The 12,960-nt window shown below is 38.7% G+C and overlaps 1 protein-coding gene across 1 annotated transcript in view; it reads right to left on the reverse strand.

Moving 5' to 3' along the window:
* LOC123969580 (general transcription factor 3C polypeptide 1-like) overlaps nt 1-12,423 on the reverse strand; it is a 32,610-nt gene extending 20,187 nt beyond the window's left edge. Inside the window, exons 1-11 of the mRNA XM_046047120.1 lie at nt 11,832-12,423; nt 10,411-10,620; nt 9,833-10,009; nt 9,582-9,725; nt 8,692-8,788; nt 8,490-8,613; nt 6,928-7,101; nt 6,533-6,648; nt 1,920-1,972; nt 1,456-1,829; nt 1,257-1,325 (exon numbers count right to left, since the gene is read on the reverse strand). Coding sequence (XP_045903076.1) covers nt 1,257-1,325; nt 1,456-1,829; nt 1,920-1,972; nt 6,533-6,648; nt 6,928-7,101; nt 8,490-8,613; nt 8,692-8,788; nt 9,582-9,725; nt 9,833-10,009; nt 10,411-10,620; nt 11,832-12,052 — 1,759 coding nt within the window. The 5' untranslated portion in view covers nt 12,053-12,423. The remainder of the gene's footprint in view (nt 1-1,256; nt 1,326-1,455; nt 1,830-1,919; nt 1,973-6,532; nt 6,649-6,927; nt 7,102-8,489; nt 8,614-8,691; nt 8,789-9,581; nt 9,726-9,832; nt 10,010-10,410; nt 10,621-11,831) is intronic.
* Nucleotides 12,424-12,960: the final 537 nt, after the last annotated feature.

The raw sequence follows: 12,960 nt of genomic DNA on the forward strand, positions 1-12,960 counted from the left end.
GAACCTGAATGATTTGGAGGCTGTCTGCAGGGAGGAGTGGGCCAACATCCCTGCCGAAATGTGCACAAACCTTGTCACCAACTATAAAAACCGTTTGACATCTGTGCTGGCCAATAATGGCTTTTCTACAAAATATTAACATGCTGTTTGTCCAGGGGGTCAAATACTTGTTTTTCCTCATCAGATGGTCATCCATTTTTATAAATTCATATGATGTGATTTTCTGGAATTTTCTTTGGGATTCTGTCTTTCACTGTTAGAATGTACATATGATAAAATTGTAGATTGTTGCATTCTTTGTAAGTAGGCAAACCTGCAAAATCAGCAAGGGGTCAAATACTTATTTCCCCCACTGTATGTCTGTCATCAACTACTGTTGTTTTCCTTGGCCGACCTGTACACCAGTAGTTTCTTTCTTTTTCAGGACGTTACAAATTGTTGTGCTTGCTATGTACAATGTTTGTCCTTCTTTTCTCCCACAGTCAGCTCTCTGGTCTTCATGTTGGTTTATCCTCCTTAACAGGAAATGCAGTCTTTATAGGTTTGAACCAAGGATGAAAACTTAAGACTAGTCATGCAGAGCTATTTAATGTTTGGACTATCAACCTAAAAGGCAACACCTGGGCAACAAGAAACATCTGTCAGTCACATGTTCCAATAGTTTTGCAAAAATGGGTGGGTTCAAACAAAGGGTGGTATGTCCCGAGTTGTGAATACCAGGAAATGGGAGCCCTATATTCTGAACTCTTGTCTCATACTCATCTTTTGATCTTAAACCCAAATGTCTTCAGGGAACAACAAAAACAAAGGAATTTGCCTTACCGTTACAACACGTTTGGAGGGGACTGTATCTGTCATGGAAAAAGACTTGAATTCTCAAGAAATCACAATATCAAACACTGTTACAAATGTTTGTATTTCACAGGTAAAAATCCCACATAACATTTTTGTCGGCTATAAATGAGGTCTGGCAACACTTTGATATGTTACTTTTTAAAGAGACATATCTAAATATATTTTCCATCTGCTCACTGGATACAGCCCAATCATATCCATCAGATCTTCAAGCATGTGTTTCCTAAATGTACCTAGAATTACTTGAGACCTGAGAACTGCTGAAACTGTACAGAACAGAATCAGTTCCAGCAGTACTGTCAGTACTGTGGACAGCAAGGCTGAATGAATAATGAATACTTCTCCTTCAAAGTTTGACTGTAGCCAAAGTAGAGTTGTTTAGGTCTGTTTCTGCAAATTACCTGCTCTGGGATTGGACACTGAGTCCGGTGTCCTACTAGTCGTGAATTTACTGCAGGCTTGGGTTTCACCTGAGTGATGACAGAAATTAGAGAAGAGACAACATAAAGAGCTTTAACCACCTATAAAACCAAGACTGATTACTGATACTTTTTAAGTAATATCTGTTGTAAAATGTGCGAAGGTTTAATGCTTACTCACATTCAGCTGGCGTGGGTTGTACGATGGGGAACTCAGGTTGTGTCCGTTTAGTTTTCCCACTGCTTTTCTTCCCTGGCGTCTTTCTTTTTGCTCCCGACTTTCCTCTTGCTTTACCGCCCTCTCCATCAAAGCCTCTATCTGCTGTATCCACCTCTCTGTCACCACACACCTGCCCAGCCTCCTCTGCATCTTCGTTTCCTCCTCCACCTGCTTTCTGAATCTCCTTTGCTGCAGGAGTTCTGGTGTTTTCTTTTGCCGTCGACTTTGAGGCTGATGGCGTAGTATCCGATGTCTCTGGTGCAGAAGAGTACAAGAGCTTTTGCCGTTCCTGCTCCTTAGCAAACAATTGGAGTCGATCACTCTCACCCACACACCTGTCAAGAGAAGTAAGCAGAACAGTATTTGGTACAATAGTACCTGATATGATGTAATTTATAAATCTACACTCGATTATAGATACACACTTATGGCTGATAAATTTCGTAGTCCTCTGCCGACCCTCATCTTCCATGAATCCCTGCAGGGTGAAAGACATCGCACACAGTGAGTGACCAGGAAAATGGAAACACCATTACAATATAATACAATATGTGATAAAATAGCCCTGAATTACATGCTTTCTTACTTAAAATGCTCACTTTTGTAAGAATTTCTACCTTAAAAATCCGAGCATTAGTACCGGATCAGACAGAACGCGTTTTTTGCAGTGAGAGAAAGTAAGCCTTAAACCGACCATCATTAAGACGAAGCTAATGGACCAGCTGGTGGTACTACCAGCGGTGTCTCCTCTTTCTCCATCTCCTGCGTGTTTGTACACCTCTCACCCTCAAACAATGCCAGAGCAAGCGTACTACGTTTGTCTGTTTTTTTTAAAGCAGATGTTTTTAGCAACAAAAGACACAGACGTGCAAGTTGTGATCAAGTTTCTGCTAATATGACAGTTATTACCAAACATTACAGATCACTGATCTGTAATAATATAATAATCTTTGATTAGACTGACAGGACAGCTCATTCATCACACTGCTCTTTTCCAAATTCAACCAAAAAAAGGCAGTGCTGTGTGCCTAGTGTTTTCGAACCAGCAAAGTGCTTTCTGTCTGATCGGGGTCTTGGGGAACTTCTGTATAGCAGTGAATGCACTAAAAGAAAAAGCTTGTAAAGCTCTCTATGTAATTAAACAAAAATTATGCAAGTATCCCAATTAAAATCTGGTGTCAAATATTACATAGTATTATTTAGCCGAGTCATCAGAATTACAACAGATGGTCGAAGCATGCCATTGACACCATACATGCAGAAACATGCTATACAATCAAAGAAACTCTCCTACAGGGCAGTTTACACTGATAATAGATACTCAAAAAAGAGCACTAAACTTTCTGATGCACCTCAGATCACATCCCCAAGACACCCTCATATTCAAGGCTCTTAAAACCCAAGAGCTGAACCCTGAAAAGAGTCCCTTATGCCAGCTAGTCCTGAGACTAACGAAACATGTCACATAGACCTTTCTCAGCATTGCTTTATAAACACAAATTAGAGTAAACCAAATTATCACTCAAAGCAAAACTGCTTATTTGGAACACTAGGAGGAAGAGAAAGAAAACAAACACAAACTAAATTGTTATCTGGCCCTAAATGGAAATGAAATGGCTGGATATCTCTCTACTGTCAGAGACATCAAGTAAAAGCAGCTTCTTACAAAGTACAGACTCAGTGACCCTTGCAATTGAAAAAGAGAGACATAAAAAGTCCTGGTTACCAAAAAAATACAGAGTCTGTGAGCTCTGTACGACATAGGAGGTGGAGACGGAGACACATTTTCTCCTGAAATGTGTTAAATATAGAAGCATAAGAGAGCAATATGTTGTATGGAATTCCATCTATTAATACCAGATTTCAAAGAACTTTAAAATAACAATAAATTATCAATAACCCTAGGAGAAGGATGTACGACAAACCTTGTTGCAAAGTATGCATCCCTGTGTCACAACCTGAGGGACAGCGAGTGACTCAGCGAACTGGTGCACAGTTAAATCTTGTTAATTATTTTTTTGTAGCTTGCATTCTATCTGTATTTTTTTTGTGTTGTCGTAACTTACAAAACTGAGTAATCATGATTGCATTAATTATTGTTTTGTTTTATTCAAAATGTAAACATTAACTTGTTTAACCTAAACACTCATGCCAATAAAGCATATTAAATTGAATATGTAACAACAAGTGAGGCTGCTGTGTTGCTGTACTGGACCACATTATAATAAAACGGTGTTTCCTATATTTGTCTAAATACTATCAACACCTCTATGTCACAGTATAAACAAGATTAAGCCACGCTAGCAGCTTTGTAAAGCTATACAGCAATGCTTTGAGCTAAATGCCAATTTCAGCATGCTAACATGCCCACAGCGACAATGCTAGTGCTGATGTTTAGCAAGCATTATGTTTACCATGTTTACTATCAATCCATGTTAGCGTGCTAAAATTTGCCAAGTAGCACTTCAGGCAAAGTGCAGCAGAGTATGAGGGGAATCTCATAGTTTCACAGGTTTTTGGTCAAAGTCACCAAAGTCATTAGGATTCACCCTCAAGAATGTCAAAATGTAAAACATGTCATGGCAATCCATCCAATATTTGTTGAGATAGACTGGACCAAAGTAGTGGACTGACTGACTGACATCAAAATGTAAACTGAAGGTAGTATGCATTAAAAGAAAACTGCTGGCCACTCCAAGTAAGCGTATTAGCATTGGCAGCCTTATCAAAGAATAAAATATTTCTGTTGCATGTTTATCGCCTATAAACAGACAGCAAGAAACCCATCCGACACCAAACAAACTGATTTTTATCAAATTGTCATCAGAGCTAGTGCATATAACAGCTTTTCAAAGAGGAAGTGTTCTCTTTGTGGTGGTTGGTCTCTGGTGGTGTGGAAAACCCCAGCATATCCGACAATTGAGCGAGTGCTTCCTTTTAAATATTGTCCTTTAATATCACACAGGTCACATTAGGGTCATTTGCACAGACAAGTAAGCTAAGGCATGTGACTCTCCAAAGCAGTAAGTTAAACTCTGTCTCTCCTCTTTGTCTGTTTGGCAAACGGATGCAGCTGCCTTGATAAGGATGGACTCTTTGTTCTCCTGGGCAATGCAAGATTAGCTTTATTTTGTTTCATACAGACCGACCAACCTGAAGTGGCACACAATGTGATTCAGGCTAAGTTAGGTAAGCATAGCGTTTTGTTTTAAACAACTTCATACATGTATAAATGGGTGAATAATAATCTTATTTGGACAAGTTGTAAGGATAAACATCCCACGTCAGGAAGAAGCCTTCAGATTAGGTTTTGGCACTACTCTGTGTCCTCACTTTGTACTGTAGTTGACATTCGAGCTTCAATAAATACTTCCTTATCACTGGCGCTGCCAGCTCACAAGAACTTCCTTCACACTCCTGACATATTTGCATTCACAAACAAACTGCCCATTAAGCAATAATAATAATAATACATTTTATTTATAGGCACCTTTATGAACACTCAAGGTCACCTCTCAGAACATAATATAACAGTACAGTAATAAATCCATAAAATTAACAAATAATATGTGCATAAAAGTGCATAAAATCAGGGTATATAACAACTGGAAACAAAGATTGCTGTGGCCTGATAGATAGTGATCACGTGGGATATGCCAGTTTAAAATGTAAATGTGTTTTCAGATGGGATTTTAAAATGGAAAGTGAGTGAATGTAGCGGATGCCTGTTGGAAGAGAGTTACAGAGACGAGGGGAAGAGTGGCTGAAGGCTCTGAACCCCATGGTGGTCAAACGAGCAGGAGGCACAGTGAGGTGAATAGAAGAGGAAGACCTAAGAGTACGGGTGGGTGTGTTAATATAAAGGACATCAGTGAGGTACAGAGGAACGAGGTTGTGACCTTGAAGGTCAGGAGCATAATCTTGAAATCAATGCGGTATTTAACTGGGAGCCAATGAAGCTGCTGAAGGACAGGAGTAATATGATTATGATGATTCTGGTGATGATACGGGCAGCAGAGTTCAGAACCAGTTGAAGTTTATGTATGGTTTGAGAGGAAGACCAACGAGAGTATTACAATAATCAATGTGGAATGTGACCAGTGTGTGAATGAGAATGGCTGTACTAGTGGGTGAGAGAGACGGTCGGAGGCGATTAATGTTACGTAAATGGAAGTATGTAGACCGAGTGATATTATTAATGTGAGCTTGAAATGAAAGTGTGCTGTCGAGGAACACACCCAGACTCTTGACCTGGGGGGAGGGGAAAACTGGAGTTGTCAGTGGTTAGAGATAAACTGTCAGATGTAGTCAAAGTGGATTTGGTGCCAATTTCGTTTTGTCACTGTTAAGTTTGAGGAAGTTGCAAGAGAACCAGGATTTGATTTCCGTTGGTGGGTGGGAGAGGTGTGGTAGGTTTGGTGGACAGGTAGAGCTGGGTGTCATCCGCATAGCAGTGAAAATGGATGTTAAATTTACGGAAGATATGGTCAAGAGGAAGCGGACAGATGATGAACAGAAGGGGCTACAGGACAGAGCCCTGAGGAACGCCGGTAGTGACAGGTGATAGCTCTGATTTGAAATGTCTGAGATGGATGAACACTGACTTAGGAACTGTTAATCTGTAATAGTCTTATTCCTCAATCAGTTCCTAACCCTTATTAACGTGGTTACCAAGACGTTAAGATAGGATCTGCAGGTTAGGAAGTTTCTTTAATACAGCCCCAGATCTCTTATGTCCCTTCATGCTCCCTGAGATCCTCGGATGCGTCGTGCCTTTGCTCTTAGACTTTGAAATGACCTGCCTGAGGAGATCTGTGCTGCAAAATCTAAATCACTTTAATTGCTTTTCCGTGTTTTCATTTATGTTTTGTTTTATGACATCTTAGTTCATTTTAGTCTCTTTGTATTTATAATGTGTATAATTTTTATGCCTTTTAGCTTGTATCCGTCTTTGTATTTTAAAATTGTAATGTTTTTATTATGTTTTGTTCTTTATTGTTTTTGTTATTAACATGATTATTAAAAGCCTAGGTCTTACCTTAATCAAACCATCCCTCTCCAGTCTTCGGCAGATCATACGGGATTCCAGCTTACCGACGTTCATCCTAACCCCAATACCACTCTGGGGGATTCCTTTTGTACCACAGGATAATACTGCAGTACAACAAAAAGACACAGGCAAGATTTAATAATAGAATACTTTGGAGGTGAGAGAAGTTATTTCATTCATTTCAGACGTGTGTCTGTTGTTCGACCTAATAAACTCAGAGCCAAAACAAAAGAAAATTTGTCCAAATACATCTGGACTGCGGTGGAGAACCCAAAACTAATTTTCTTATCTATAAAACACAACAAAATAAATACATTTTATTCATCCTGACACACAGTATCCCTGAAATGTGTTTCATAAACAAAGAAAATGATCAAATCTACCAATGTGATAGGCCTGTGACAGGAAATCTTTCTCCATGATTCGCCCCTCTAAAGGGAGAGCTCTTCTTCCAGTGTCAACTTCTTCGTCCTCGCCCTCATCATCGTCATCTTCAGTTACGCTTTTCCCTGTATACGGCTTTAACAGTCTCGCACATCGGACAAGCACTTTCTTCCCTGTTCAACAAAGTGAAATGACGCAGTCAATAGGCATGTGACAAATGCAAGGCTAAACATAATCACACAAATCACAATTAAATTATACATCATTTAAATGTATTTTTGTAGTGACTTTAGAAAAATAAAAGATAGTCTTGACTCAAGGTCCACTTACTGGCTTTTTCAGAAGCCTTTAACTGCATCTGTGTCAAGCTACTATTTTCATGTCAAAGAATGTTTTTTTTTTATTTAAACCATCACTCATTTAATAGAAAGTATTCTTTTAGTAACCTATGAAAACATACTTTTTGTTGTACTGCAGTGTTTAATTAGTGTGATTAGCAAGTCAGTAAAAAGATACCATTGTGCAGAGCAGCTGCCATGTTTTGTGCAGCAAAGTAGACCTGAATCTATTTGTTGATTAATCGATGAGTCAATATGACAGATAAGTGATTGGCAACAATTTGGATAACTGATTAATCAATTAAATAAAATTTTAAGCAAAAACACCAAAAATTCACAGGTTTCAGCTTTGCAAGTGTGAAGACTTGCTGCTTACATGATAGTTAGTAAGTTGAGTTAGGATAAATAACGCTGGACAAAACAAACAATTTTAATATATCAACTTGGGCTCTGGGAACTTGTGAAGGGAAATATGGACTAGGGCTGCTCGATTTTGGCAAAAATCATAATCACACTTTGGTCAATACTGAGATCACGATTATTTCACATGGTTACTCACTGACTTTGGAAACATCAAGCATTTATTGTACTTAAATTAGTTTTTTTAAACAGTGGATTTCAATGATCTTTAATTATAATTCAACTGAAAAACAACAATCAAAATCCAGGTGGCAGCTAGCTTGACCAGGTTTTTTGCCAAGAACGGCTCACTTAACCACTTTTAGCTGAACTAAACATGCCAGAGCCTGGCTGAAAGTGAGATTTTTGTTAGGTAGGCACAAAGGCACAATGCTGTAAAGTAAAGAGGTGCGCTGGATTTAAGTTAAGGTAATCTTTATTGATCCCCATGTGAAAATTTGTTCTCTGCATTTAAGATTTATAACAAAAAGACAAAAATGAGAGCGTCATTTCAAAACAAAATGCAGCACAATAATCACTTTATCTTGATTATCTTATTTTCATAGTCGTGGTAGCAATGTTTCAATATACTGTAGATTTAAAATATTTATTCAGTATTATTTATCAATTTGAGATTAATACGTCAAAATATTATCAGCAATAACACAGTAAACGGAACACAAAGATTTTCAAAATGGGCTGTCAAATAAGAAACTGCTTACCATAACCATCACTAAAATAGATAATAAAACCAAAAAATACTGTAAATGTATTGCTGTATGTGCTGACATGCTCTGTTGTTCTGCTTATGAACGGCACATTACCTCGCTTGGTGGTGCAAGGCCCCGCGCTCGGATCTAAGTCCTCCAGAGGGAACTGGCAATACTCAACCAACTTGGCAGCTCGCATGTATTGAAATATACGCTTAAAGGTACATTCGTCCACCTTCTGCAAGAAAACACAGCTATTGTCACATATAAAAAGATGAACATGCACAGACCAACAGACACTCAGAGAGATACTCACAAGCTGCTCTTTGAGTGTGATCAAAGTGGCAAACTGATCAGGTGACTGCTGGAGAAGATTGGACACGTACTCCATCAGAATGTCATACTTACTCCTCCTGAAAGAGCAGAAGTGGTTGAGAGGGGGACAAAAATAGAGAGAAAAACACAGGAAGTTACAGTTAAATCCCAATACTAAATTTGTAAAAGCAAAAACAGGCTCTGTTCCTCCTAAACATGATGATAAGACTAGTTATCCACTTTATCCAAGAGAAGGCCTCCCTTTCATCCAGTTCTGCAATGTATGGCTTTGTGTCTCTATTGCTGCAGATGTCATCAAAAGCGGTCTTGGCCGGGGCTGCGAATTGTTTGAAATGTTTCCATGCTAGTGCTTGAATTTCACTACCAATACAGACTTTTTTGAAGCCATATTGTCATAAATATAAAGACATTTCTCTAAAAAAAAAAACAACAAAACTTTGTTTTATTTAACAAAAGTAGTCAAAGTTCTTAAATGTTAAATGCTGAAGCAGCCAAACAGGAATTAACAAAACAATCTACAAGTGGCAACGTTTTTACTTAAATCTTAAAGTATCTGATCACTTCAGTCAGTGCAGAGCCACGCTGCTGGCTGTGTGAGGCTATACTTGCATGCTAACGTCAGCACTCCCTGGAAAACATTTCATTGCAATGCATCTAATAACTGTTGAGATAACTGTTGAGATTTCAGTCTCAACCAAAGTGGTGGACGGACCATCAGACCAACATCGTGCCCAGAGCTATGCTATTAGGCTAAAAAGTATGGAGGTTTGATGCCCAGCCAGAGACTTCACTTAACACAAATCACAGAGATTGAAATTGGAGCATAGTGGTGCAACAGTGTTGAGAAAAACACACAGATCATAAACCGACCTGTTAACATAGAAGCGTTTGAGTAGCAGGAGAATGGAGTGCTGCTGTTGTCCTGACATCACTCGTGCGATATGAGACTGCATGCTGACAAGTCCATGTCTGACAAGAGACTTCCTCATGTAGTGCAGCTTTCGAGCATCGATCCTGTTGATACACATCACTTGCTGTTACAAAGTGGATATCTAACCTGCAGCTTGTAACACAGAGTATACATACAGCAGCAACAACGGGGGTGTGAACATGTCTCCTACTTGAAAGAGCATCCGTGCATATCACTTTGTAGCTCTCCTTGCCATCGTGCTCGGCCCACTCGTTCCAACACACAGTAAGAGTCGTCAGTGAGTTTCAAATCAGGATCGCTCTCACTACCAATCAGGGTCCTGAATCGCAGTGATTGAGACGCAACGACAACGAGCTTTCGGCCATATCTGAGGAGGTGCAGGTTACAGAGAAGGAGGATAGCTTGAAACAGACAAATAAACTTAGATTACATTTTTCAGAGCTCTGTTTGGGTTTTTCTAACATGCAACTCACTGAATAACCTTTTTGGTCTAAGCTTAGATATTTGTAGGTCTTAGTTTGAAGTGAAAAAGAAAGTGAAAAAGTATCATCCAAACGCATTTCTAATGTCAGAATGTCACACTAAGAGAGACAAGGGTATAAAGCATAAAGAGTAAAAAGCTTAATGCCTAAATCACTGGATTAATATACACTATTATATATAATTTGTGCGTATTTGAGCAGTGTAGTAAAGATTGTTCATTTAGTAGGCAGTGTGTGGTTCATGCTGCTGAATCAATGTAAATAATATAAAACAAACTCTACAAACCGTTCCAAAGCCTCCTGCAAGTTGACTAATGGGGTGAGGGACTTGGAGCGGATGTGCTCAGTGACGTGTCTCCTCTCCTTGTAGAGTGCACACGAGCCCTGTATCCCATCCTTGTTGTCTAGAATAATATGGACCGGGTAGATGTCTTTCCGTGTTTCATTAAATCTCAGTGTTGTTTCAATTCCTGTTTCTGGGTCGATGTCTTTAAACCTGAAAACACACACGCAAACACAAAATCTAAGTCAGGGAGTCCAAACTCTAATACAAAGACGCACATGGAGCATATGAAATATGCTAAAAAGTATAATGTTTTAATGTTAATACAGAATCCCAGAATGGGAACTCTATGGAGAAAGATACTCTCTAGTTTCAATATAAATCACAAATCCATAATGTTCCCTGTTCCAACACTGCAAGTGTGCAAACTGAACTGTCTATGAAAAATGGTACTAAAAACAAAACAGGGGAAGGCTTCACACAAGACCTTGGAATGGATTTTCCCCATTTAGCCACAAAAGCATTAGTGAGCACACTCAGGTGCCTCAGTTACTGACATGTGCCTGTGATGTTTTTGTTCAAGCCAATCAAATGAGGGTGGACAAAACATTAGAAACACCTCCATGTATAATGCAAAACAATTCAAGAGCACCAGAAACTGCAGAGGTGGTGAGGAAAGAATTCAGACAATTGCATGAAATGACCATCAAATTAAATCAACACATCTCTGAAGCAGATTTAACAAAAACCTAACATTATAACCTTTATTATGCTGTATTAATGTTAACTTTAAAACACTGAGACCATTTTACATGTGTTTACCTCATCACGCCTGGATTACTGCAACAGTCTTTTCACTTACTTAACCCAAAAATCTATTGATCGACTCCGAACTGTCCAGAACTCAGCTGCCAGGCTTTTGACCCGAACAAAGAAATATGATCACGTCAACCCTGTTTTGCTTCATTACACTGGCTCCCAGTACGTTTTATACTTTTAATAAAAATACAGTTTAAAAATAAATAAAGCTTTAAATACCTTCTTAAAACACACTTTTATAGGAGAGCCTTTCCTGATTTTAGTTGATTGTATTTATTTATTTTACTTTGTTCTGTATTTTATTTTTTTAAGTTTCTTCCTGTGTTTACCTTCTGTCTTATCCGTTTTCTGTTTTGTATTGTCTTTGCTCTTGTGGAAGCCCTTTGCAACATGGTTCTGAAAAATGCTCCATAAACAAAGATTGTTATGATTATTATTTTTATCATTATTATTTTTAGCCTGCACTAGTTTTAGCTAGTTGGACCTCTTAAACTGGCAACTGAGTGTGTTTCTCTGGGAGAAAATAGACCCACAACAAATGTGTGTACAGTGTGGAATATCTTTCATAACTAGGACTCTGATGACAAGCAGAATGATCTGCTCACCTGTCAAACAGCTCAACGTCGTCTCTCTCCTGTGGGAGTTGATAGAATCGCAGGTCGTTGTTGTTGATAAGTGACTTCCAGATGAGCTCCTTGGTGCAGTCATCGAGCTTCAGGGGAAACTTGGGCTGTCTACTCTCTAGTCGTATCCACAGTGTGGGAATCGTTATCCCGTCCAGTCCCTCCAAAGCCACTTCATCCGCAACTATACTTAACGGATCCATGTCATGCCACCGACTGGGCTAACGATGTCAGCCAGCTAACATGCTAGCTTAACAACAGCTATCTAGCAGCTTGTGTGGTCGCTCTGGGCTCAGACGTTTACCGGGTATTATAGAAAGATGCTTTAATATCCGGTTTTGTCGGGCAGAATATCTGCGGTACTAAATAAATACCAACTTGTTTATAAAATACTTCCTCTAACCATGTTTCCAACGTGTTTCCGAATAGCAGTGTGTATCTGTGTACGCGATTGCGTCATTTTTCAACTTTGACCTCACGTTGTACGCGCAAAATCCACAAGGTGGCGTTCATGTCAGTACAGTTTCTGGAAGTAATTTCATGGATGAATTGTCGTGTTGTTTTAAACCTTTATACGGTCTATTTCTGAACAGGCACATCATTTTAGCCACACGTATTTTGATTAAAAAAATATTGACTTAACACGTAAATTAATGCCTTCAATGTGTATATTACTCAGCACCTACCAGAAACTTCTCCAGTGTTTTTAAGTTAATTCCAGCAACCTTACACAATAAGTGGTCTAATAAGACTGTCTTATACTTCAGCACCTATTATTTTTAGACAAAGGAACACTAATCAAATTACTCACTAAAGAACTTTCATGTGTATGTAACAAAGCTGAGGGGGGAAAAGTATTTTCTAGGCCTTGTTCAAATACAGGCAAATAAGTTTTAATGCTTTGTAGGTAAAAATGTTTTGACTTAAGACATTCAGATTCCACCCATAAGTAAGCAGTCTGATAAAATGAAGATTAATGAAGTTATGAGCAAAAGTCCTGCAAAATATACTGAATGTATTAAAAGTAAAAGTACTCATTACTTAATGATCACTATGAAGCGCCAATAATCAAATGATTAAGCTTAAAATGTAGCATTTTGTCAGTTTTAAC

This window comes from Micropterus dolomieu, linkage group LG04, assembly GCF_021292245.1.
Source record: "Micropterus dolomieu isolate WLL.071019.BEF.003 ecotype Adirondacks linkage group LG04, ASM2129224v1, whole genome shotgun sequence".
In the NCBI taxonomy this organism is placed as follows: domain Eukaryota; kingdom Metazoa; phylum Chordata; class Actinopteri; order Centrarchiformes; family Centrarchidae; genus Micropterus; species Micropterus dolomieu.